The sequence below is a fragment of the Antrostomus carolinensis genome, unplaced genomic scaffold (assembly GCF_000700745.2).
Source record: "Antrostomus carolinensis isolate BGI_N321 unplaced genomic scaffold, ASM70074v2 scaffold11899, whole genome shotgun sequence".
NCBI classification, from domain to species: Eukaryota; Metazoa; Chordata; class Aves; order Caprimulgiformes; family Caprimulgidae; genus Antrostomus; species Antrostomus carolinensis.
Window position 1 is genome coordinate 3,612 of NW_010340682.1, and position 27,719 is coordinate 31,330.

At 36.7% G+C, this 27,719-nt stretch overlaps 1 protein-coding gene across 1 annotated transcript; it reads right to left on the bottom strand.

Moving 5' to 3' along the window:
• LOC104531373 (guanine nucleotide-binding protein G(q) subunit alpha-like) lies at nt 1-27,377 on the bottom strand (the record flags this gene model as incomplete). Its single annotated transcript, XM_010176235.2, has 6 exons — nt 27,351-27,377; nt 25,108-25,158; nt 16,537-16,691; nt 3,424-3,552; nt 2,301-2,430; nt 1-99 (listed from the first exon to the last, which is right to left on the bottom strand). Coding segments are annotated over exons 1-6 (591 nt in total), but the record flags the coding sequence as incomplete, so codon positions are not given.
• Between the last annotated feature and the right edge of the window lie 342 nt (nt 27,378-27,719).

The following is a 27,719-nucleotide window of genomic DNA, read 5'->3' on the forward strand; positions in this document are numbered from 1 at the left end:
TGTTTCACGATGTAAAGCTATGTGTGAAAAAGTATCTCTTCGCTGATTACCAAAGTGTCCAAGTGCAATTACTGTCTTCCCTACTGAGCTTGTCACACCCTAGTGAAGAACAAAAATATTTATTTTATGGGTAAATTTCTTAATTCAAGGTGTCAACTAACACATTAAAAACCTTTTCCCATATTTCTGCCACATCCACATTCAGATAAACTATGCTTTGCTTTATGCAGAATAAATAAACCCATTCTTCTCCCATGTGTTCTGGGACTGCAATGTTTAGAGATACAGGGGAGGGAAAAGGAAGCGAAGAAAGCAGTGCTCTGGTATAGCAACAAAATCTAGACAGACAGGCTGAAAGCTTAAAACTAAGGTGCTCAGATGTGTGCTTAGCTCTAAGACAGTCTGGATCCACCCCAGGGCTAGAGTAACACAGGCCTAAGGCTGCTGGAAAGTGCTATACTATGGTATGTATGACTTGAAAACAAAAAATTTGTTTGAATTAAAGTTATGAACATATTTTAAACTGAAGGACAAAAAGGTTCTGAAGTTTTCCACTGTTGCTAATAAGAAACATAGGAGGGAGGTGGCAGAATCAGCTGCAAGACAATGAGGAGTGTTTTACAGCTTTTGCCTCCAGAAAGTGTTTCAAAAGTGAAAACTTGAAAAATCAAAACAGCTTTATGAGTAAAGTGATCTTTTTCATAATAGTTGAAAAGTAGCTACATAAAAGCTATCACAACTTTAGGCCTCACTTCAGTCACTGGAGAGTCCAAAACATAAAGGAAATCTTCAGTCAGTTGTTCTGTTCAGTTCAAAACACATGAACCCTTTAGCTTACGAGAACACAAAGCAAGACTGTATATTCCACATGATTCAGCCTAGGAAGATACTGTTCTGTCTTCTACAGTAGGGATGTTCTAAGTCATGATCTGCACACTGAAGTTATCTGACAAACCAGAGCAAGGATCTGAGCAAGCCATCTAATTAGAACAGGCTACACTTAATAGGGAGTCTGGTAAACTTCTCCCTGTGAGACAGCTACTACGAGAACTTCTCCCTGTAAGACAGTATGAAGACACGGTGATAAACAGCTAACATCAGGAAGTTCAGAAATTTATTTTGGATTGTTAGAAAAGCATTTGCAAATTATCAAAACTTATTTTTCTTTATGTGATTTCACATATATTTTCTTTTGACTTGTATAATTACAATGCTTAATACTTCTGTGTTGACTTCGTGGCTACAAAAGAATAATGCAAACAGAAAAAGACAGAACCAGACATTTCTGGCTTGGCTTGAAATGAGACAAGTCTGACTGAGTTCTCTTTTTATCTACATGTGTCTAGCTTCCAAAATTAGAAGAGATCAAGTTGGTGCAGTTTACATCACCATTTTTGTAAATTCAGCATTGAATGATATAGTTTAGTTGATTACATAACAACGTAACAATATTTTTCTTTTATGGAAAGACTACAAATGTAAAAGCTTTCAGAGCTCACAAACTTTATCAAAAAATGACTCCTGAAGAAAGGTCAGTATACAAACATCAATGTCCAGGGACACTTGTTTTACCTTCTTATGTCAACCATGCTCTTAAACATTGAAATCAACATGTATGCAGCCACGAAGAACATTCAAATGCTTTATTTTTTTCACCTTACTTTTGTAAGTATGTGTTAAAAGACTTGCAGGGGACAGTGCTGGTGAGTTTGATGAATAACTTAAAATTGGTCCTCAAGAAAGACAAAAACCCCCTAAATATTAAATAATCTTCCTACTCTGTAAAACTGTATTCAAAATACTGGATACCAGTGTGCTTTGTCCTCTGAGCTCATTTACTTTCATATTGTTCTGTTTTTTTTAATAATATTCTGCTATTTTTTTAAATAAAAATACAATATACATCCTATGCTTTAAGTCAAATGAATGAAGTACCCTACTTCAGGGTCTGTTCTAGCAAAGAATCTGTAAATTTTGTCTTCATTTTTATTGCCCATTTTTGTGGCTCTGCGACATAACACTAGCTGCACATATAGCTGCACTAAGAATATTTCTCTATATTCAACTGTATGCCCTTTCAACACAAAATAGGTAGTTTTTTTTTAATTCTCCATAGAGCAGACCATCTTTGCCATATTTGAAGATTGATCCTCTCCTCCCTTGATCCCTGTAGTGCTTCTCACTCCACTGGGTACAGTTGTGTACAACTGCTGGTAAACACATTCGTAAAACACCTGGGACTGGAAAAGTGAAATTATTTTTTTCTTTAAAACTGGTAGGTTTTGCTGACGCTTGCTTACCTCATTGTCTGATTCCACAAGCACTTGATCATATTCACTAAGAGCTACTAGGAACATGATAGATGTGACGTTTTCAAAGCAATGTATCCATTTTCTTCTTTCTGATCGCTGGCCTCCTACATCCACCATTCTGCAAAATTAACATCCACATCAACTCCATGAACATCTCAACAGATAAACACACAAGCACACACACAATGACAAAATTCAACAATTCAGTTGAAAACACAGTTTGGTTTGTTTTTCTTAATGATTTTTTCCATTGATATTTAATGGACTCTGTTGTAAGCAGACAGTTAATTGCGTTTGCTTTTAAGTCTGATGTGTTTTCTGTATTTAAATTACTGTGGGTCCCAAACCCCTCATATTTCCAAGATACAAAGGTCTCATAAGCTATGATGCAGCAATGAATGCCCTGTGTATTCAAAAGAAACAGATGTGAACAGAATGGACTTGGTGGTCTGCCTTCCCCCCCCACCAAGTTACCATAGTCAAAATACTCAACTTGCTAAAGCCACCTGCTTTTAAGAGGACAAAGAGAATACAATATGTATCTACTAAAATTCTGAATAGCCAAAATTAAAACTCAAATTTGCTCACAGTGTATTCCCACTTCATCCTGTGTCTCAGAGTAACTAAACATAGGTTCCTAACTTGCAACTCCAATTGCACAGTTATTTTTTAACCAACTGTATTTGCACTCAAGCAGGGCAACTTCTCTCTAAAGGAGAGTAATTTCTCTCTAAAAATCAACCACACAAGTGGTAACTTTGTATTCCATAATTTATATGAATTATGAGGACACATGATTGTATTTTCAGATTATTATTCATAGAGAAATTCTGATATATATTATTTAAAAAGTGACTTGCAGGTTTTCTGTCACTAATAACTACTTTCAGAAAAGAAGAAATCTAATTGTCTTTCATGTTTTTGACATCCTTAACATCAGCTCGTTATTATATTTGGACAGTTGCATGAAAATACAATCACCAAGCTCAAATTTAAAAAACATGGAATAGTTGCTTTTTATGCACTTTTAACCATTATCCAATACATGGTATTACTAATGTAAAAGGAAACAAAAGAAAAAAGGAAGTGGGTGTTAATTCTTTTTTTCTACCTGAAAATGACGCTTTGTAAGTCGAATGGGTATTCAATGATCCCCGTTGTTGGGACTCGAACTCTGAGCACATCTTGCTGAGTTGGCAGATAGGTGGCATCTGCTATGCGGTCCAAGTCATTAAGATAGCTACAGACAGGGAGAAACAACAGGAATGCAAGACAGTGACACCATCATCCCACTGAGGAAAAGAGAAAGGAAGACTTGGGAATGGAAATGGGCTGTGGGGTAGGAAGAAGTAGAACAGAAAAAACAGCGTAACTGGCATAAAAGAGGGGACAAAATATAAAAATGTGCTCCACCTTCCCTTCGTGCACACTTCCATAGCTTAAAGTAAATTCTGCAGAAGGGTAGCATAGCATTTTTTCATACAGGTTTGCTTGGCTTTAACAAGTAAATTCACCAAAGATTCAGAGTTTTCAGTTACATAATTCTAGACAATTTAAAGACAAATAATACTATAAAATTTATATAAACATAAAACAGCAGAGTTTTATTTGAATACATATTTCTTGATAATTCTACAGTGTCTACACAGACACATGGACAGACAAACATGAATCTCACGAGGAACAATGAACTACTATAGAATAGATAATAGCAGGATAAATGGTACTGTTTGGGGATTAAATAAAAAAAAAATAAAAAGGAAAAAACCCACCCACTGACAAATTAAAAAACTCTCCTGATCCTTATTATCAGAAGGCAACACTCATTATTTAGTGGGATCTCTGGCACCTGGAAGTCGTGTATTCACACTGCAATTTCTGATCAAGTTAATAAGCCTGTAATCATGAAATACACTCCAGTCAGTTAGCAAATAACCCAAAATTGCTATAATATTGCTTGTAAAGGTTCACTGACTACAACACTAGACTCTTCTGCTATTGCTTAATGATGAGTTTCAACTACCAGTGCACTGGAGGTTTCAATCAATTCTCATAAAAGAGATGCTTCAAAAAAGAAGTGTACCAATATGTATGCGATAGCCCGTTTGGGTCCAGGAGCTGGGTGTCTCATGGAATCAGTGCACCAGGCAGCTTGGGTTCTCCCCATGACAGACATCTTGGAGAAAGACTGCTGCAGGAGATTAAGTTCTTGGGCATTTGGTTACTTCCCAGCACAAGAACAACCTAGAGTTAGCCACTGAGAAGGTAAGTTACGGATGCCCTCATTCGTTCCAGAAAAGAAGACCAATGGTCTTGTAATTTATTCAGTGATGATGAAATATCACTAAACTCTGAACATGTTATTTTCCTTGCAGTTACTAATAGAGGTGCTCTTTTAAATAGACCTATCCAAGAAATAATTAGATGACTCCTGGATGCTTTGAATGATTTATTAATGAAATAGTGAGAGACATAAAGTTATCCTGGACAATGAGAAAAACAAAACAGTTTGATTTCTCTACCTTACAGCAAAAATACAGAAGAATTAATTTGTTAGGTCTGACAAGGAGGCAAAAACATTATCAAATCTCCCTCACTATGATTTTATCAATGAAAGATTAATCCAATAGTAAACACTGAATGTGAGAAAGTTACGCATAGTTAGAAAGATCTATTAAACCATATATCTCAGATAATTCAGAAGCTACTACTCTGAAAAGATATTCTGAGAACACTGATTACTTTCTGTCAATAAGAAAAAGGCTTGAGAGTCTGATCATTTCATCTGCCCTCAGGTGTTCTACACAAAAAGCAGAATGGAGAAGCACATCATCAATTTGTTGGTGGGGAAAAAAAAAAGTATAAGTGAATAAAATAACCACCACAATAAGAAACTGACAGGGACCTTAACTAGCTTCTTTTCCTTTGAGCCAGCAATGTGCGCTTGCAGCCCAGAAGGCCAATAACCGTATCCTGGGCTGCATCAAGAGAAGCGTGGCCAGCAGGTCGAGGGAGGTGATTCTGCCCCTCTACTCCGCCCTCGTAAGGCCCCACATGGAGTGCTGTGTCCAGTTCTGGAGCCCCCATCACAAGAGAGACATGGACCTGTTAGAACAAGTCCAGAGGAGGTCACGAGGATGATCCAAGGGCTGGAGCACCTCTCCTATGAGGACAGGCTGAGAGAGTTGGGGCTGTTCAGCCTGGAGAAGAGAAGGCTCTGGGGAGATCTTATAGCTGCCTTCCAGTATCTGAAGGGACCTACAAGAAAGCTGGGGACGGACTTTTCGTAAGGGCAACTAATGACAAGACAAGGGGAAATGGGTTTAAACTGGCAGAGGGCAGGTTCAGATTAGATATTAGGAAGAAATTCTTCACTGTGAGAGTGGTCAGACACTGGAACAGGTTGTCCAGGGAAGTTGTTGATGCTCCCTCCCTGAAAGTGTTTAAGGCCAGGTTGGATGGGGCTTTGAGTAACCTGGTCTAGTGGAAGGTGTCCCTGCTGATGGCAGGGGGGTTGGAACTAGATGATCTTTAAGGTCCCTTCCAACCCAAACCATTCTATGATTCTATGTTTCTCTCCCACCCCCCAAAAAACTGAGTTTCGTTTTTCTTCATGACTGTATTTTGGAACAGCACAAAGAAGCATTGTGGGTCATTACATGCTATAGTGCTATTCATGAAAGCAGGAGAATTTTGACTGAATACACTGTTAGGTGGCCCATTCACACAATCCTCTTGTTGCATTCCTTTGGCAAGCTTCAGCTGTGGTCTCCAGTGTGAGCCTGGTTACTGCACTTCTGCACCATCAACACAGTGGACATGTTACTAACATATGCTGTAATGCAGATCTTAGAAAGACAATAATGCAAAGGGATATTATTCAATAGTTAAATCTCATTTGTGTTACTGGAAACCATTAAACAGGCAGATGAGTATATTTTTTGTCCTAACACAAATCACTAATGTCATTAAGTTCTAAGCATTAATTTATCCTTAAAAAATACTTATCTTTTCCTCATTCCCATTCAAGTTCTCCTCATTCAATTATTCAACAGCAACCTTCTCACTCATTTCACCCTTAGCACCTCACAGAGCCTATACAGTCCACAGAAGAGTGCTTATGCATCCTGATGGAATCCTATTTCTTTCTCTAGATTTCTTCACTTAACAGATCAAATGATGCTGGGCTCTCTAGGTGTCCTAAATTATACATTCAAACCCAGAATCAAGGAAGCAGTGTCAAAACCAGTAAGAGTACTTAACAGGAAAAAAAACAAACCAAAAACAGATAGCACACACAAAATCCCTTAAAAAGAAAATCTTTGTGATACTGACAAATCATAACCAGAATCTACAGTCCAACAAAAGCAAATATGTCCTGCATTTTTTGTTTTTTAATAATGACATTTAGCCCCTACCACTTTTCCTTCTAACCTAAAACTTATTAAACCAACATATTATTGTATCCATTTATTTAAATGAAAACGTCCCAGTTCTTTGATGCACAACCTTATTTTAATACTTCTATTACTTCAATTTTCATGCTGTTAGCGTACAGCAAATAGTCAATGAAATTCTTTTTAAGCAGAAAAAAAATCTTTTTTCCTTTAAGCTTTGATTATTATTTTTAACACACATTTCTGCTGAAGAATTACTTGCACTAGAATTCAGATTTTGATTAAGTTTGTGCATTGCTGCTCTGAAGCAAAGGAGTAGATAAATTCTGCTGTTGAGTTTAACAGTTCTGTGTATCATTTACACTTCCTGTTACCCTATGATGACATGTAACTTCATATTTTGCTATCAAATTCAGGGGGATTAAACATGTTTCTGAAAATCATTTTGAAAGCTTTGCCTGCAGCAGTAACACTAAGTTCCTTTCAAGATACTCTAAAATCACTAAAAACTCCTTAAGTCTCTCTTAAAATTCATGTAACATCTAAAACAAAGTAACACAATTGATTAAAAAAATCTCTTATCTTTGGGGTAAGAATATGTATCATTGCAACTGACATCAAGGTCTTTCTTTTTCACTGTACCCACTGCTTTATACCATATCTGAAGATTTTTGATATATTGCAGAAAGTAACATCTTCAGTTGGGTGCAATCCTCCTAAAATGGCAGTGGGAGAAAATCAACACATCTATGCTTAATACATTCTCATGACTTTTGTAGTGACTGCATAACACTATACTTTTATGTCCATAGCAGCACACAGACAAGACTCAGTAAGTTTTCTCTTCTTAAAGCACAAGAATAGATTTTTACATTGCATTAGGGGAGGTAGGGTGACAGTCTGTTTTTTCAATGAAAAACTGATTTGTTGGGTTGACTCATTATTTCAAGATTCTGAGAGGGAATACCTAAGTGAATATAGGTGACTATTTACATAAAAAGAAAAGACAATTGAAATTAGTATTTAAAGACATACCACCAACACACACAATCTTCACATATTACTATTACAACTGTTAGCATAACATTGCAAATTTAGAATTTCATTTATTTGGTTTATCATAGTTTAATTCACTGCCACAATAAAGACTTTTATTTTCAAATCTTCCTTATACAAAAAAGGTTGGAAATTTAACTTTTTTTTTTCCCCCCCCACATGAAAGCTAGGGTTTAAAAAATCTCTGATGATCAGGGGAATGCAGCACTGCATACACAGGCTTCATTAAACTTACAGCTTATTAAACTAACAATTTATTTATTTTTAAATTAATTTAGAAAGCAGCAACTTTAAATAAAAACATCAAAACAGGCTAGCTAATGCCAATTCTTTTCCACCTTCAGCTGGCTCAAGCCTCACTCCAGCTACACCTCTGTCCATCCCCGGCTACCAGCTCTTCTGCTTGTGCAACGGCTTGATAACACATTTCTGTCTAAAATAATTTGGAATAGTGAAGAAACACTATTGAAATTGTTCAAATTAAGCTAGTTTATTTCATGGATACAGCTTGGGGTGTGGGAAGTCCATACGCTCCAGCAGGAAAGTGGGGTGGAGTTACTTCCTCAGCTGGCTTATCTGCAACCCGAAGAGGACTTATGAAGCCAGCGCTATGTGAAATGTCTCAAGTTTCTGAATTCAGATGAGTGAGGAGTGAAAGAAAATTAAGATTTTTATTTACTTTTTTGTATTTCTGCTTATTAAAAACCCAATTCACCATGGCTTTGAAGCACTTAACTAACACAGCCCTAAATAATGTACTAACAAATATAATGCTCACCTTAACAAAATCTGTGCACATACAAAAAATTAAGCACATAAGAGATATGCACAGGGTATTTTAAGGTAAGTGTCTAACTCAAAACGTATGCACAAATACTACAAACAGCCTTTGCAATGCAACTAACTCTTCAGCCTATATTAGAAATGGCTACACATGCACTCTTGCAAACAAACCACAAGACTTGTCGTAAACATCAACTTCCACAAGAAGAACTGTTGCCAACAGTTGCCCAAACCAGATGTTTCCTCAGTTTATTAACTTCAAAATTTAAAATTGCAATAACAATATTTAAATTGGAAATACCCTGGCATTTGTCCTGAGGTCTAGTCCAAAAGTGGGTAACCACCAGTGTTATCAAAGGAAATGAATTGTAAGGGTAGAAGCAACTGTGAAAGCCATTTAGGTCTCAACTACACAGCACTCTGAGTTTATTTTTACCAGTAGCTAAGAAATGTCTTACTTAGATGAGACATACCATAACTATATGGCATCTCACCCAAACAGTGCCTACTCAGCTATGCACAACAGAAAGGATCAAAAAAGGGAAAACTGCATAAAATTACTTTTTTTAAAAAAAAGCCAAACCTCATAGGTCTGAGTAAATTTATAGTACAGACCAAGTGTTAAAAGTTAATTATACCTGTAATTGGTTTTGTAAAAATGAATTTTAGTGGCTGCTGAAGTAATTTTCCAGGGGGTTGCTATAGCAACAGGCAGAAGGTACATTACCAAGATGATGTGTGTGCAATGAGCTGTTGGCAGTGGCCCTCCCTTGACGTCAGGAGAAACTGCCACCGTCTCGCAGCACGCTTGTTATGTGCACACTGACCAGAAGCAGAGAAAGCCTTTTGTTTCCCAGTCAGCGCTGAGAGAGAAGTTCTTATTTTTAAGGCACTTTACATCACCTATGACAAGCTCCAAGCCTGCAGCCAACCTCAAGGAAGCTTCCAGGTTATGGAGGTGCTAACAACGCCCTTGAGAGACAGCATATTTTGAAAGTACTGTCTATCCATATTTCAAAATAAATGGAGGAGGATCATGGGAGTAAAGTGACTGGCTCTGTACTTTCCTACATGCATTTCCCATATAGAAATCAGGCAAAGAAGTGAGATTCCTAACCTTAATAAACAGACCAGAGTTGTTTTAACCAATAACCATCTTCAAGAAGCTAAATACAACCCCCATCACTGTGAACAGGGAGCTCACCATTCAGCCTTCATTCATTTCCCAGAGCTGCATCACCTAGCAAAGACAGACTATCTAAACTTATTTGATCTACTTTCAGTGAGTAAGGTCTTGAAGCACCTTCAACATGAAGAAGTATGGGGGAGGCACTTCAAACAGACACCCTCCTCCAGCCATGACCTACTACCTTCCAGCATCTTTGAGGTCAGATTTTTGTTGCAATTAATCAGGTGATAAAGCAGTATTTTCTCAGGCATAATTCCGTAAGATGAATTTCCCCACTTTAAGCTCAGTTCAGTATATAGCCTAATTAAACAAGAGAAGGCATTAGGCACGGGCAAGGGTAGAAAAGCTACAACCTTAACCTATCTTTAACACTTGTTTCACTTTCTGATGTTAAAACCAAGATTGCTCTGTTCATCAGTACTGTCTAATAACTCTTCCCAAACTCAGCAGGCAAAACGAATGTAGGACCTTATTAATGTTTATAAATATCTAAAGGGGTTGGTGTCTAGAGGATAGGGACAGACTCTTTTCAGTGGTGGCCAGTGACAGGACAATGCTTAAACATGAGAAAAAACTTCTTCACTGTGAGGGTGACAGAGCACTGGAACAGGCTGCCCAGAGAGGTTGTAGAGTCTCCTCTGGATATGTTCAAAACCTGCCTGTGATGCAGTCCTGTGCAACTTGCTCTGAGTGAACCTGCTTTGGCAGGGGGGTTGGACTAGATGATCTCCAGAAGTCCCTTCCAACCCCTACCACTCTGATTCTGTGATTTGTGAAGATGCTGAATTAACATTCACTAGCACACTAATAAACCATGGGCTTAGAAGGGACTCTGCCTGCAAGACCTTGTGAGCACAGAAGTTTACGGCGAGTGGAGTGCCTCTGAAACCCACTGCTGAGTGGAAGGGATCTGCCTGGCACCACATCAGTAATACTGCAAGAGAAATCTCTAAAACAAAACCAGACATGTTGAGATAGAGGTAAGGGTAAAAGGGTCAGTCTAAAACCAGTAAAGTTGACTTGTTACCACCCAGCCAGCAAACAACACGACTGTTTCTTAATCTATAGAGGGAGAATGAGAGTACAGGCAAAGAGGAAAGGGACAAACCCCAAGAAACTCTACCAAGTTACTTGTTTAACAGGAAGTTTGTTGCGTGATTTCAGTGTAACCACAGCTACAAAAGCATGGTTTACCAGCAACATTTCATATGCAAATGCTTTCACTGTGTTCAACCACATGTATGACAAATACCACATGGATGACTTTTTCCAGGTATGATAGCAACCATAAACATTTAGATCTTTTCAACCCAAAAGCTCTGAGGCTTAACAAAAAAAAATGTATTTTTCTCCAAGTTAGGATAGTATGACCCTCTACAAAATGCTCTCTCTCATACACATATAGCAATGGTGCAAGTGAAAAAAAATCCTAACAGAAGTCCGTGGCTATGGCTAATTAGGCAAACATTTTAATAAGATTTCATATACCCCTGTCCTTTGAAGCATGGCTATTCTGGAATTTGTTTGTTTTGCAAAACCCTTAACTGGCTGATGAGACTACCCTGAACTGGCACTAATTTCGACCATGTGCAGGAAAACAAGCTTTGAAAGGGAAAAACATTTTTTTGCATGTTTGAAAACACATAAAACTTGCTTATCTTTAAACTCCACATGTGCACAATGTTTAAGTTGCTGTAGCAGGATTTTTCCTACCTCACGGAGCTGCAAGAATTACTGACACAAGTGTCCTCTTTGCTAACTTGCAGCAGCACAGTAAACAGAATCAATTTTCGGCGTACAAACACGAGCCATGAACAAATCTAAGTGTAACCAAGTACTGGCCGTGTTTTCAGAATTTCTGTAGAGGTTTGCATTTCTGAGCCTCTACAGCACTACTGAAAAGTTGAGGCATGCTTACCAGTTTCCAGAACTCTCTAATCTTCATCTAAAGTAAACAGAGTAAACCTAGGATCTTTGCAGTGAGGTAGGAAGGAATCTGCACTGTGGTTTTTTTATCCTTGTTTCACCCAAATCCTACCTAGCTGTCTCCCTCAACTTCCTACATGGCTAAAAACCAACCTTAGTAAAGGCTAAAAAAAGCAAGTCATCAAATAAAAAAAGTATTTGTGCAAACTTCTCTTAATAGGAAATGTAGTTTAAAATTTATACAGATACTAAAACCATGTTCAGTACTGCACTAAAAAAAGGATCCTGAAAGAAATACTTTCCCTTCCCTTTCTGAATTACCCTAGCTCTGTTGCATAATATTCAAGTTTTCTATAGGATGTAATGCTTTAGTATGCAGCAAATTTCATGTCCCATCTAAGGTATAAGGTAGGGTTAGCATGGTTCTGCTGCTAGCACTTGATCTTCATCTTCAGACTTCCATTTTTATTTGCCATTTTTATCTTACTGCCAACCTTAAACAAGTAAGGCTGTGTAAAATGTGAACATATACAAGCAGAATCTACCATTCTGCAACCCGAACTGCCCCCAAATACAGCTTTAGAACCTTTCAAGTATATTTTTACAAATGAAGGGAAGAAGGAATCAATTAACATTATTAAAATGTTTGTTAAATAATGATGTGCTTATGCATCTAATAAATTATGAGAATATGTCTTTCTCATCCCCAACAAATGACTGTCACACAGATACCACATAAGAGTTTTTCATAATTTGCTACACCAGTGTCAGCTGCATAGCAGATCTCAATTTAGGACAGAATAAGTCCTTCTGAAAGGCTCACATAGACCCACGATGTCCTAAGAATTCCCCATAGCTTTATGAAATAGAAGAATGAATGTTCTGATTGCTAGAGGCAATACCAGCAAACAGAGTAAACTGCTGTAGCAAAAACTTAAGATTCATACACTGATCTTTCCCCTTGCATGTCTCTAAGCACATCCTATTTAGCACATGGTAATTCCATCAAAATGTACCCGTTTCACAAGTGAAACATGGAAGCAAAATGATATTTTTACCAGACAGGTATGAAGGAATTAATTGTTCAGCTCCAGTTATAAGAAACTTCAAACTCAGATGGAATATAGTCATACAGAAATTACTAGATGACCAAAACACTACAATTCATGTAATGGTTTTACAAAAGGTGAAACATGAACTTTAACGAGCAGACATCATTAGGATTAATCTCCTTCTTCCCTGTTAATAATCAGTAATATTCTGAAGATGTCCTTAAGAGTCACACCCTGAAGCTCTGGTGAAACACTGGAATCTGCATTTCTGTACTAACTGTCCAGCTACCTCAGCTCACATGATCACAAGTATATGCACAGCTGTGTAACTGTAGGAACTAAACTGTGAAAGGTGATAGCAAATGCAGAAACAAAAGCCTGAAGAACTCTCATGTAAGCATGAGAAAGTCATAGCATGTACAACTAATAAAGCAGTGCATTACATAATACAGAAGTGGGGTATTCAATACCCACTGGCACAGTTAACACAGTAGGGCAGGAACTTGAGGGAAAATTGTATTTAACTATACGAAGTGTTAGAGAACACAGCCATGGGAAGGGAAACTAAACAGGTATCTCCAGTGATTGTGTAGCAACTAGGAAGTCCTTGGTTGGAGGTACATAATGACATAATCCTTCCATTTCATGAGGCCAGAGAAAGACAAAAGTTTTTCAGCAAGGCTCTGGGACACTTTCCAGTCCTAAACACTTCCTACTTTTCCTTTATTAAGGGAAAGCCCTTTGTGTCATATTGGGGAAAAATGGTGATAAATCACCACAAATTTTAGTTGCAATCCAAATTCTTCAAGTTGTAAAATAAATGTGAAATGTTACTTATGACAACTGTCTCTCTTACTGACAACAGTAAGACCATTGCCTTGCCATTCTTAGGCTTTGAAAAGCCATATCATCAGACTGTTGACTGGTAACCCGTTTACATTTGGCTTAAGGTCGTGACACCCTGTACAGTACCTACTGAATAATCTCATCTCACATAGGTATTATCTAAGGCAATCCTCAGTGTGGTGTTGGTTTACATCTGTCTCACATTGTGAAAGGTGTCTTAAAGGGAAGTGGTTTAGTGGTAATTAAGTGGCTAAGTCACCCCTTAATGTATATGAGAAGGGAATAATCTCTATTTATGTGATGTGCTCTTGACTTTAGCACAGATTATAAACTGCTTTTCAAAACAACTCAAACTCTGGAGCATCCAATGGCAAGGGAAGAGAATGGAACGTACTTGCTGAGCCTCCAAGAGGTTCAAATCAACTCCCACGATGTAGGAAATTTTCTTTCTTACACCCTATCCTCACCTCTTCTGGTAAACACACACCTGATGTATTCTTCCAAGGCACTAGCAGTGGGTATAAAAATATCAAAAGTGTAACTAACAATGACAAAGCAGGTCAAAAGATGACAGAAAGTGAAAGCATAGAAACAAACAGAATATATTAGAAACCAGAAGTAGAATTTAGAAACAATAAAAGAAACAGCAAATAGAGAGGAAGAGATTTAGGAAGACAGTGAAATAACATTGACAGGTTAAAAAACACTGACAGGGAACAGACTAAAAAACTTGCTATAAAAAACACTGGAAAACTACTGAGAAGATGAGAAGCTCATACAAGGGATGAATGAAGAATATGTGTGACATATTGACACATGCTTACAAATATTGACACATATGCTTACAAGAGATCTGGTGGACAATAAATCATTTTGGTTTATACATCAAGTCAGAAGAAATTACTAAGACTCACCAAGTCAATGGGCACTGGGGTGTTCATTTCTGTCATACTGCCTTGTGAATCCCAGTAGTGATTTAAGCATTTTGTTTTCTTACTTTGTAACAGGGATTAAAGACAACAAATTCTCTTTGGGTGTTTTATTGCTAAACATACACATTTTTGAAACAATGTGTCTTCAGTTTCTGCTAATTGCTTTTAACTTACATACCTGAAAAAACTCTAGTTGTAAGCATAAATATATGAGAGGTTCTTCTAAAGACTCATATACAGTGATTCACAATTCTAATTTAAAACAGATTATGCAGAAATCCATAGTATGAACTATAACAGGTTATAGTTAGTATCACCAAATCTGCAAGAACTCACGTTAAATTGCTGAACGTGTTGAGCTTAAAAAATAGCCAGTCAACTAATGCATTTACCTTTTGCAAGGCAATGTACTGGCAATTTTGTGTCTGCAGCTACTTAATCAATTATTTCCTACTATTTTTAATACTACTCAAAAGACTCACTATGGTTACAGTTTCATTAGAACTAGATAAAAAGTATGTATTCAGCACTATCTGATCTGAAGTAGCATCACATGATTATTTCCTACTTTAGAGAGTAAGTAATTCTATTTTTATCCTCTAAGACAAGCACATGAAATACATAAATTTATTTCAACTTTAAAAGCAGTCTCACATCTGTTGTGGAAACAAAGTTAGGACCTACAAAACCAAGAAATTCAAGTATAAGACAAGCTCTGCTTCACATTCTACTTACACTTGATGCTCATTTCAGTATAAAAACAACATGCACCTGTAGCTCTTCAGCTGCCTAAAATGCATCAGCACGATACTAATAAGTTTGTCTTGATAAATCACATATGAAGTGTTGTGTTAGGTAAGAATCCTCAGACTACTGTGCAGATAAATGTCATCCCAGACCTCTCGTGTCTATAGCCCTGTTCCAATGAGCTTAATGGGAGCTTCATGGTGCCTTTCTGTTTTTCAGTTCTTTCCTCGGTGAGAGGCTTCCACTCATGTACACCTGACAAATGGAGACTGGAGTGATATCATCAGAGTAATTTTCATAGCCAATACAAAAAATAATGTGGACACCATGGAGGTTTTTGCTGCAGCTTTAATAACTAACTATGTAATTATTTTTTAACATTGGCCAACATCAAAAGGTCATCATCCCTTACCATCATCCATGTCTTCGACAAGAGACTAGAAATTTTATCTGAGATATATGCTACATTACTCAAGAGTAACTAAATTCCATGGAGTCAATCTTCAAGAAGTCCTCAGATTCCAAAGTTAAATTTCACAGGGTTATTTTATCATATTCCTGCACCAAGAAACTAAAGGCATAACATTTCAGATATGTTTAGTTACATACACATTTTTATTATTGTTGATCTGTAACAAACAGGTTATAACTTGAAGCACTTTTGCTGTTGTCTTCCCGTCAGTCAAGTTCTTTGAAGTTTAATCTTTGTTTATATAAAAGAAAGGCAGCTCAACAAAGCATAAAAATTCTTGCTTAGTACTATTTAGCCCACCACTAGGACTGCAAAAGCATTCTCTTGAGGGAAAAGCAGATAACCTGGGAAAGCCGAAGTTCTGGGGCATCAGGATTTTTATTAATTGTATGAACGTCTACTGTGATGGTACTTCCCACTATTCACTACTGTCATACTACATGAAAGTATTTTTGTCCAGCTTGCGCTTGCGAGTGTATGTCAGAGGAGAGTAAGGGCTTGAACAGGTATAACAAAAGAAAACAAAAACGTCAGTGAGTAACTATCCTGGGTCAGAATCTTACTTTAACACTTAAAATTATCACAGACTGTCATTCTGTCAAATAAACACAGATATAACCCTAAACTAGAGGTACTCCACTCCTTAAAGTGAATTCTGAAATTCTCTGAATTCAATTTAGTAAGTGTATATTCCACTATGTTTGTGCTGCGTATGCATATAAAACATGTACACAGACATATAGCGAAAGAAGCTAAAAAAGTAAAAATTACTTTGTTAGAAACAGAAAACAACATATAGTTGTTTGTAGCCACCATGTACTTACTATTTAGTGGAATCTGATAATTGATACTCCCGTCTTCTATCATAACACTCCTGAATTCCAGGGTCATTCCATAGGCTTCTTATTGCATCTACATAGGGGTTCTCAAAAGTTGACACCTTCTCTACATCAACTTCTCGAACTAACTGTGCATGAGCCTAATTCAAAACAAACAAAACAGTAAAATTTACTTCATTTTCTATGTTTGCAGATAGGTCATATACAGTGAACATGATTAACAGAAATAATTTTTCATATTGGTCATATCATCAATGTGTATACGCAATTTGAAAAATCAAGTACCACGAGGAAGGTTGTGAAGAATGAAAAAGGAGACAACCGTTATCAGAAGTTCCAGAAATGACGAACAGAAAAAAATTTACACTTGAATGGAAAGTATATAGATCTCAACATTGATATGCTTATTATTTACCTTTCATGCTAAAGAGAATACCCACCATCCATTCTACCAACTGAACCACTCATTAGCAACTGAACCCAGGATATTTGCACAACAAAGACAGAGAAGACAGTAAAACCCCGAAATATTAATAGATGGATATTTTACTGAAAGCTGTGTTGGTGCAAACAAACTTGTTGATGGTGTAGGAAGTAAAAAGAAACATTCATTTACTGGGGAAGACCTTAAAGTAAATGGTGAATGAATAAGTACCGAGTAAATTATGAATGAGTGATGATGCAGTGTGTTCAAAGACATACAGTGCTGAATACAATATTAGGACAGAAAGTGAATTAATAAACCTACATATGGGCACTTATTTCAGGGCCCACATGCTTTCTCTAATCCAGTACAATTTGTATGAAATAGATGAAGCATTCACATTAGACTTTTTATTTAATTAAGTTCATTTTTAAAGAACGGTTTCATTTGTAATTTTTCAGGTACAATCTCAGAGTAAATTGAACATGCTTTTTAAATTATGACTAGTTAACCAACTTGACAGATTTAGACTCTGATGGCAGTTGAGAGAATGGAAAGGAGGGAAGGAATGTGCCTTTCAGAAAGATTGATAAAAATAGTTTTTAATGTTACCACAAACATAACAGAGGTTACTACTAAAACAGAAAAGCAAGATTATTAGAAATATTGTCTAGTTTCAATTGGTACTATGAATTATGAAGATTCTTAAAAAGTAACGTCTAAAATTGGGAGTTGCTGATAGGAAAAAAAATCCTAATAAATCCATCACCTTCCTAAATACTTAAAATTTAGTTAAAGCCTATGGAGTCAGAACTACCAAAGAAATACAGCAAAATGATTTCTAATTTGTCCTGGAAGTATTATGTACACATTTCAGTAACAAATACATGAATGTATGCATCTGTGTGGAAATATATACACATGCATACGTACACACACATTCAGAGAAGGCAACCAACAAAAACCTGGTTAAGCAAAAACGCTGAGGGATTCAACTTATATCTAGTCTGCATCTGAGGTGAGGACACAAATATCTTTCCACTTTAATTTAGGTGAAGGAAGGAGTGTTCTTGTTATTTTTTAATAAATTTATTCTCTACATAACATACAATCCTGACACCCCTTTTCAGACAGTCCAGAAGAATGATGCTACTGCTTATTACTTAATAAAATGTTATAAGCTTGAACTGTTTTACTCAAGAGGAAATAAAAACCTCCAAGTTCAATGTGAAAAATGTGTGTCTTAGAGGTAAAGGAGAACGTATGTTCTCTGTTATCAGAACAAATCTCCTAAATTCTAATAAAGGGTATTTTCTTCCAGATCACGTCCATGCATTCACAAGATGTCTGGACAAATCACAAAGGGTCCCTACCTTCCCACAGCAAATAACAAGAAATGATACTGTACTGAACACATGCCAATGTTCTTGTGAAAATGGGTAATTTTCTTTTTATTATTATCTTACAACTTATCAAGCTCCATTCTGTATTCTATTGCCCTTCAGTACTTCCAAAAGAATGATGCCCTGAATATTTTCCCACAGCTTATAACAAACTGATAAAAGAATATAATTCAGATATTTATTTTTTATTTGTACTTGAGCTCTGAAATTAGAGTCAACTGATGTCAAAATGCTAACATAGCTAAAAGACTAATTTACTATCCAAAAGCTTTTATCTGAAATCCGTCATGACAGAAGTTATTTCTCCAATAGTTCCCTAAACATTCTCATAACAGGTGCTCAAGTATTCTACATTGTTAGAAGAGAAAATCTTAAAAGGTAATTACTTTATTCAGGTACCTATCTAGACTTATTACTACGAAGTTGTCCAAGATGTTGCACTGTTTTATTTATCAGCCCTGTTGTTCTGTCATACAACTAATAAGGCTTTGCACTATGTGACAAAACTTAAAAAATAAACTATGCTATATGCCAAGAAGTTGCATCCATTGAAAAACTGATTCAATTTTTTTAAAAAGAAACAGCATTTCCTCAGTGAACACTGCTTCTGCTTCCCTGGGGTTTGCTTGGGCAGACTCATGACAGCTTGTACCCTACTGTTATAAAACTCTTCACATCAGTGCTGCTTCTCTTAAAAAAGTAATGCCCCTTCACATAGAATTCAAATCTTTATTAATCCTCAGCTATGCCTTCTTGTTCCCAGAGGTACTATACTTTCCTGTAGACAACAATTTTTCTTTCTTTGAGAGTCTTTGTCAGGCAATATCATTTGCTGGCTTCTAATTTCTGGAGAGATGAAAAGACACGATCTCATCCATTAGCTAGCTCATTTTTTCTCTCGTTTCCCTGGTAGAAGTCAAAAGTAATTCTAGTGAAACCTTGTGAGATGGAGAAGCAGAAATTTAATGCAGAAGAATAATAAACCATACATGATATGTGGTGTCACTACTGCTAACTACTGGCTTTAGTTTTCTTTCACTAATAAAAATAGCAAATTTGGAACATAACTTTTCATTTTAGACTCAAATATTAATAAATCTAAGGGCTCAAGATTAATCCAGTTTATGCAACTATAAACGTTACTGAGTACTTAGTCTTCACTAATACTGCAACAGTGGCTACAATCAAAGTAGTAAGCATGAGAAAAGTTCCATGTTTTTAAATTCCTTTTGATAATAGTCTCTGCGATTTTCCCAAATGAGCACTCCAACCTACCAGAACTATTTGTATGAGGAAGATCAGGCAGAAAGCACAGTCTATTTCACAATAAATTCCGACGGGAGAAAGCAGCATGCTTGAGATGCAGCAGGCAATGTTGCTTTGTAGCAATGGTCTCTGTGAACTAGCTGATTTTCAGGTGCCCATTTAAAGAATTCTCTTACGTGGGAGGGAATATCTGTTTTGCAACAGGATTTCCCAAAACAAACAGAAAAAGCCTGTGGCCGTAGTGTTTGGCTGTCAGTAACTAAAGGAACAAGCACAGTGATACTAGTTGAGCCTGGACAGTATCATTTACATTGACTGCAGAATTGAGAGCAATGGCATGTGATCAGATCCAAGCAGTCCAGCAGCTGAATGGAAGTCTTCCAAAGACATCATCATGACCATGGGGGGGGGGGGAGAAATTGTTGATAATGCAGCTTAAAAGCAGAAATGATTATTTATGCCAGCTCAACAACATGAGCCATTTACAGATTCAGACCCCAGTGACTTGTAACCTACAAGTGTGGTTCATACAAATACTTTGCCTTATAGGGCTGTATAGCAAGATATACTGCTTTGGAGACTTCTGCAAACATGCAGGTATTTGAAGCAGGTATAACATTCAAGGAGAATAATACCAGTCTACTTCACTGTCTTGAAAACTAGACAGCAGGGAGATGTGTTCCTTAATATGTCAGAAAACAGCAACTTCTGACTGATAATCAGTCCAAGGTAGGAAAGTGTTTTTACACAGCAGCTCACAAATAGTTTGTAAGATGACTGTAAAGAGGATGTTGATTCCCTTGAGCAACTTGAGAGCACAGAATGGACTAGAGTAAACAGGGAGGAGATTTCATGGGGTGCTATACCAAAGAACTGCATTTCAATTCATAAAGTGTGCTATGAACTGCTGAGTCTTGGTGTAATGCTAATAATCCTTCAAACTACCTAAATCAGAACTATCACCCTTTCCTGTTTCACATTCTAAACTTTGGAAAGAAAAAAATAGCATAAACTCTTTGAACAAGAATTCCACAGACAGGTAACACAATCTAAAAAGACGAGTTTGCATGGAGAAAATTTTTTTTTTGCTAGTGGTCATTGTAAAAAGCCTAGGATAACGGACCCTAACCCATGTCTTATGTGCAGTACAATGAAATTATAAGGATTTAAACAAGTTATCTTGTGACTTAAGTTGGAAGTTTAATCTACTTAAAATGCATCATTAAACCCTAGTTGTAATACTTTTACATATCTAAACACTGGAATAATGAATGTCTACATACATGCAGTTTGGTTGGTTTGGGGGCTTTTTTTGTTGTTTTTTTGTTGGGGTTTTGGGTTTTTTTTTTCAGTAGGGCTCAGAAAAATCTTAGGAAGTATGTGAATAAATAAGAATTTTATTTGTACACTGCAATCAGAGCCCTGAATTTTCCTGCTGTGTTATTTACTTTTAAGTTGCACCAGACATAGAAGACTAAGTCTCCAGAGAAGTTGTGGATGCCCCCTCTTCTGAAGTGTTAAAGCTCATGCTGGATGAGGCTTTGAGGAACTTGGTCTTGTTGAAGATGTCCCTACTTATAGCAGGGGGTTGGAACTAGATGATCTCTTACGGTCCTTTACAACCCATACTGTTCTAAGATAATACTAAGTCACCACTACAGGGCTGCAACCAGAACATTTAAACAAGCTTTTATCAAAGACTATATCAAAATTTCAATACAGATAATGGGAAAAGGCTTCTGTTTTAAAAACACAGCAAGAGAAATATGATGAAACAACTTCTTGTCACCCTAGCAGATTCTCTTGCAAGTGTTAGAGACACTGAGTCATGCCAAAGGAGGAGGTTAGGTAAACAGGGCAGGTTAGGTGTACAATTCAAACATAGAATCCAAATCTTCATAAATGTACTTTGTTACAGTTATCCTACTATTCTATCCCGAAGTTTCCAATCCTCTTTTTATAAACATAATTTTTGAATAACAATAAAATAAGATTTTTTTTATGTCAGGCAGAAGAGTAAAAAGTTATCTTCCTCTCTGATAACTAATTCACCCAGTGTGAATAACTGTCAGAAAATTAGCTGAGTTAGAAAATTAAGTATATAAAAAACAGTTTCCCTTCATGAAACACAAGATGCCATCATATGAGATGGAACACATGCACTGTTTATTTGGGGAGAGGAAAGCTATGGGACGGTGCAATTCCTGCAGCACAGTGTAGACATTGTTTAGAACTAAATAGATCAAAAAAGCCCAAAGCTAACACTAACACAGACTTGTTCTGCTATGGTAAATCATAGTATGGGGCAAAAAAAAGGGTGTGATCTCTTTTTTAATTACTACCTAGATTTTCTATTTTCCATATATAAACTTTAGGTTGCCTGGCTATCACTGTTAAGCTGTTGCCTAACAAATAAAAACAACATAAAAACATGAACATTAACATTAACTTGGACAAAATATCTAATTCCATGTAACAGCCCAAATTACCACTTTCATTGCTATTCACCCCTTCCCTCTCAAAACCCCACACCTTTCATAAAACTTCCATCAACTGAAACAGTTTCTTCAACAAACACTTCTGGCAATCAACCTCTACAGAACAAACCAAACCCTTTTTCAAAACAAAGGAGAAAACAGAAAAACATGGAGAAAAAGACAAATGAAGCATCCATAAGCCATTCCCTAGCAAAAGGACAAAGAGGTAGATGAAGTAAAATGAATCAATCATGCAGTGGTGTTAGACAACTTCAACTGCTAAAGTCTTTGCCATTTCTCCCTCTACGAAGAAGGCTAGGTTTTGGACATGCATCCTCATTTTGTTTGTAGTAAATCTAAGCAGAGTAATTTACAAGAAAACTCTGGTAAAAGAACAGATAATTTGACAGTTAATACGATAAAAATCTTCCTGAACTCGTAAGTTAAAAAAACCCTCAAATACTGACTTTCAGTTTTTTGCATTATATAACATAGTATTTTAACCTAAAGTTCTTCAAACACTTCACAAAAGTTTTACGTACTAAGTACCACTACATAAAACTGTCACCACACAGGTCAATCATTTTCAGTGGTGGAAGTGTCATCATATTAGTGTTCAGTTAACAGGAATTACCGTTAGATTATTATTACATTTGAGACTAAGACTCAGTCCTGAAGGAGAAAGTAACTGGTACCTTCAAATGGCAATAACTCTTCTAAGCATTTCTAACCATGTTACTGAGGGAAGACAAAACCTGATGTGTCTTCATCACAAGTCACAGGAGCTTTCAACGGCATACCATACCATGTGACCCAGAAGCCCACACACAGACACACACTCACACATCTTTACACATCCCTGAGTAAAAAAAATACACTTCATATAAACTATCACTTCAATTTAGTGAAATGCCTCTGTGATTATTTCAATAAAATACTCTCTCAAGTAACAGGTTTCACAGATTTAGCACAGGTTTCTACAGGCCAATAATCCAGGCCCAGTTAACCTTTTAAACGGTTTGAAGGAAAAAAAAAAAAATTATTTTGTTGAAGACTCAGGAAGCTTCCCCTGTCGAACCTAAGACACCACATTTTATTTTGCTAATAGTATTTTTTTTTTTTCCTCTTGTTTGTTTTTCAGTTTGGTTCTTACCTGCTCCAAGGAATTTTTAAATTTTGCTATCATATATTATTTAAGCATACTATTTAATTTTAAGAGAATTGTTTTAGAACATTTATGTCTCCAGAATGGGAAAAAGGGTAATTCTAAGGCAAAACTATATATTCTTATCATTCCCTTTAACCAAAACGTGGTAGAATTATACATCTTCCAGTAGATAAGGTGAAGATATGACATTCATTCCGCCTCAACACACCATATATGTGTTTTTAAAACCTACACAGGGCAGACAAGAATACCCCATGAAACTACATGGCTTTCACAACCTGATATTGCTAGGGTGAGGAAGGAATGCACTTAAGACTTAAGGAAAAGTACTTCAAATTATTTTCACAGTAATAGGAAAATTATGGTATTTCCAGAGGTACTTGGAGGTACCTGATCCTACACAATCTACTTCAAGAGGGAAACATAATTGCTGAAGAAGTTCTTCTAATTCAGCACTATTATTAAGAAAAACGTTCAGACTTTCAAGACTGCTGTCTGGCGCTGCAGGATGACATTAATGGTGGTTAGAATTTGCACAAAGCTTCCCTTACGTCAGTGAGCTGATGTTACACTACTACAAAGTACTTCCTTTCTTTAGCTATTTTTGTACATTTAAATTAACCTGGGTTTTACTAATTTATTCAAAGTAATTTTTACTGAATTACCACAGTGGTTAACTATGGGAACAATAGCAGTTAGCTGAATAAACTCAGGAAAAAAACCCACTTGACACCATATAGCCATTACATCTTTCCAGTTAGAGGAGGAACTAAATCAGTCACATTTTTTCTGTAAAGCAGCATCAGTCTTCAGGATGAAACATCAGCCAGATCTCTAAGGAGAAGCTTCATCAACCAAAAAGCCGTTAACATACTAATGCAACTTCCTCTTATCTGCAGCCTTTGTATGGAGCAAGAAAGCCCACAGAGCATCCCAAAATCTTGGAAGTCAGAAGACTGGCTTGGCATTTTCCCCTGGACAGTTCCTGACCCCACAGAAAATGGGAGGGAGGGTCAGGATAAAACAGCCAAAAAGCACAGTATGTTTTTCAATTGCCTGATTCACGATAAACATGCGGCATCAAGGAAGCCACTCCAAATTGTGGGTACATAAGGATGGTACAGGAAAAGACAGAGACCTTCTGTTCTCTTTGTTTTGTTAGCTTATTTGTTCACATGCCCCTCTCCTGTGAAAAGCAGGTACCACCCAGGGAATCCAGTAGAGAGGATGCACACTCCAAAAGTCCCACGTTGCCACAGACTACTGTTGTCCCATCATTGAATTGAATTACGAGTCAGAAACTGCTATCAAGTCTGAAATGTCTCTCAGGAAAACTCTGCAATGGGATTTCAGACCTAGCAGACAGCCAGATAATGAAAAAACAGACTAAACAGCAGAAACTTCAAGAAACAAGTCATCTGCTTGCTGCCAAATGCCTGCTAATGTTGGCTCTTTTGTGAACCCCCTGGAAGACTGAACTAATTTTAATGGACTGATCGATAATGAAGACAAAGTACAGTGAGGAACTGCCTTACTGTTTTGTTACATTATTATTTATTTTTATTACTAAAAAACACTCACTGCCCAGCCTGGGGATCAGGTCACAAGACAAAGTGGGAAAAAGAGAACCTTATCAACACACTCAGAATGGAAAAGATACTAAAATAAATCTAATAATATCACCTTCCTTAAGCAACGCCTAGCTTCTAGTTCATACCACGTGACATAAAGATATGAATGAAAGCTATATTTTCAATCTCATGCATGAAGCAAGTTCTATTTTTCTATGGTAGGTATTTTTAAAAATCTGCAACCTACCTGGACAGCATATTTAGTAAGTGCATTTCCAAGAATTATATGTGCAAACAACTAAAATTATAACATCCAAAAAATTACAGAAAATCTCAGAATAGAGATTTGAAACGGCTCCTGATCCAAAACATTTATAATTTAACTGATAGCTAAATGGCTTCCTTCTCATTCTACCATGCAATCTTTCTGTATTTATATTATTAGATTAAAATGCAGACACAACTGTAAGTGTTCATAAACACAAGCCTGGTATGTTCCTGCCTAAAAATCATGCCACAATTTACACTAAACTTCTCTTATTGAATGTTTTACATTTTGTTAAAACATACTAAGACATATTTATTTCACCTATGTATTCCAAAGTCTCAACTACAGAAAGACAATGCCACAGCAACTTTCAGTAATCCCAGGGGCTTCTGGTAGCTTAAATCTAAATGCATAAACTAAAAATGTGCATTGCAACACCTAAAGAGTGAGAATGCTGCAGCTCTAAGTTAGTACGTGCTATAGTCACTTACACATAAAGCAGCCAGAGCCTCGCAAAACCTTTTAGAGCAGCACCTTCATCACCATGGCTCCAGTCACAATGTGGCACACACAAGTAGGCAGGCACAAAGGGAGAAATAAGGGTGTATAACAGCTTCTTAATTCTTTCACAGTGAAAGGGTGAAACCTCAGCTGGGTGAACTGAAATCCACTAGAATTTCAGACTAGTTTACACAGAGCCACCACTTCATGGCAAATAAGCATGCAAACAGAGTCCTAGTCCATAGTATGACATGTAATATTATCAATATAGTGCCAGTACTGTATACTATCACTAAATTTTAGTATACTCCTGACATAATATATTCCAACGATCTTGACATCTCTCTGCCCAAATGGGATAACTTGTGAAGTGGACTCTATATATAATCACCTCTGTAATGCTCCTACTTGGCTGATCAAACGCTTGCAAGGCAACAAAAATCCTCAAATGAAAACAGTGCATACACATTACACACTATGCTTATATCACTACACAATCCTCACTGACTTCTCATCACTAAAGTGTCCTTTAATAATTCACAACAAATCTGTCAAGAAGTAATACATCACAAAAGTAAGATACAAAATAAGCAAAGGCTAGCAGCTCTGCAGGCAAACTTTTCCATGAAGATCGGAAATCGTATGGAATTTCTGAGGAGCTGCTCAGAAATCTTACAGCTCCAGGTTGCCTGGAAGGGGACACATAATTGTAGTATGCTGGAGCATTTGTTATCTGCCATGGAAGTCCTAATTACCAAAGTATGTCTAGTGCTTTGCCTGAGTCCAGTTACCAGCAAATTTACCAGGTATATAGTGCCATTTCAGATATAGCAGCATTTCAGACACTTCAGATTTGATGAAAATTACAGGTATAAATTTGTTTTTCAAAAGCAAAATGCAACTTAATTGTGTTCTAGTCTTTGAAAATACTTGACTAAATTTAATTACTAACATCACAGTGATTTCTAAACATCTTTTCTTCTCTGTGCTCCTGGCCTGAGAAGGAAGAACAGCTAAAACCAGAAATGTTTGTCATTGGAAGAGACAGGAGGAACTTCTCACTTCATCTTTTGGCTACAGAAGAACTAAGCTTCACAGGAGATAACTCAGTAACTTCTCAATTGCCCTGTGTTCTCTGTGATGACAGAGCTGAAAGAAAGAAACAGAAATTTCAACTGCAGATTTTAACTATTCATTCTCCCCTTATTTTTTTCACTAGATCTAGTTGCTTCATTTTTAGATATAAAATAAAATATGCTCTATATTAGTATCAGATCTGTTAAACAAAAATTGTAGGCTCCTTTATCCTCTCTTTTAAAGGTTTCACAGCCCTAACTCTCCAGGCAGGTCCTCAAGACTTCTAAGGGACTTCTGGCTTGCTTTCTTAGATAACATTTTTATGAGGTCAGATCATTTTAAGCATTAGCTTAAATTAACTTAGCTTGTTAATGACTGCATAGGCTGTTACACTCTTCAAATACTTCCACGGCTAGGAAACCTGAGCTGGAAGATGACATCACTGTCCAAAAACTGAACAGTGGTTTGCAAAGACCTACTCCAAAAAAAATCATATTTAATATTTACTATTGAGTGTGTGGCATGTTACATTTGCAATAGATTATAAATTAGGCACTTTCACATCTCTTACTGGAATAAATGTAGCACCCTAGCTGAAATTTTTACACACTGGTCCTGAAGTTGTGTAGATAGTGAATACTTACCTGACACATGCTGTAAAAAGCTGTCATTTTTACTGTTGAGTATCCTGGAAATAAGAAACCGCTTTACTGTCTGAACAACACTTCTGTTTTGCAGAGTTGGGCAAATTCTACTGGTGACTTTCAGAAACCTCTTTACGGATCAGCCAACCACCACGTCTTTTCCAACTGCTTTAGCAATTCACCTCCAAGTGATTGTTTTTGTCTTGTTAGGAGGCTAGATATTCTGCCCTGAAATTGCTCAAGATAATCTGCCTAAACATCCTACTTGATTACATTCACTTTCAATACTTTTTTTTTAAATGTACATGCAATTATATTCTAATTGTGAAGAGTAACTTCCACTTCTTTAATTACCGAATTCATTTATAT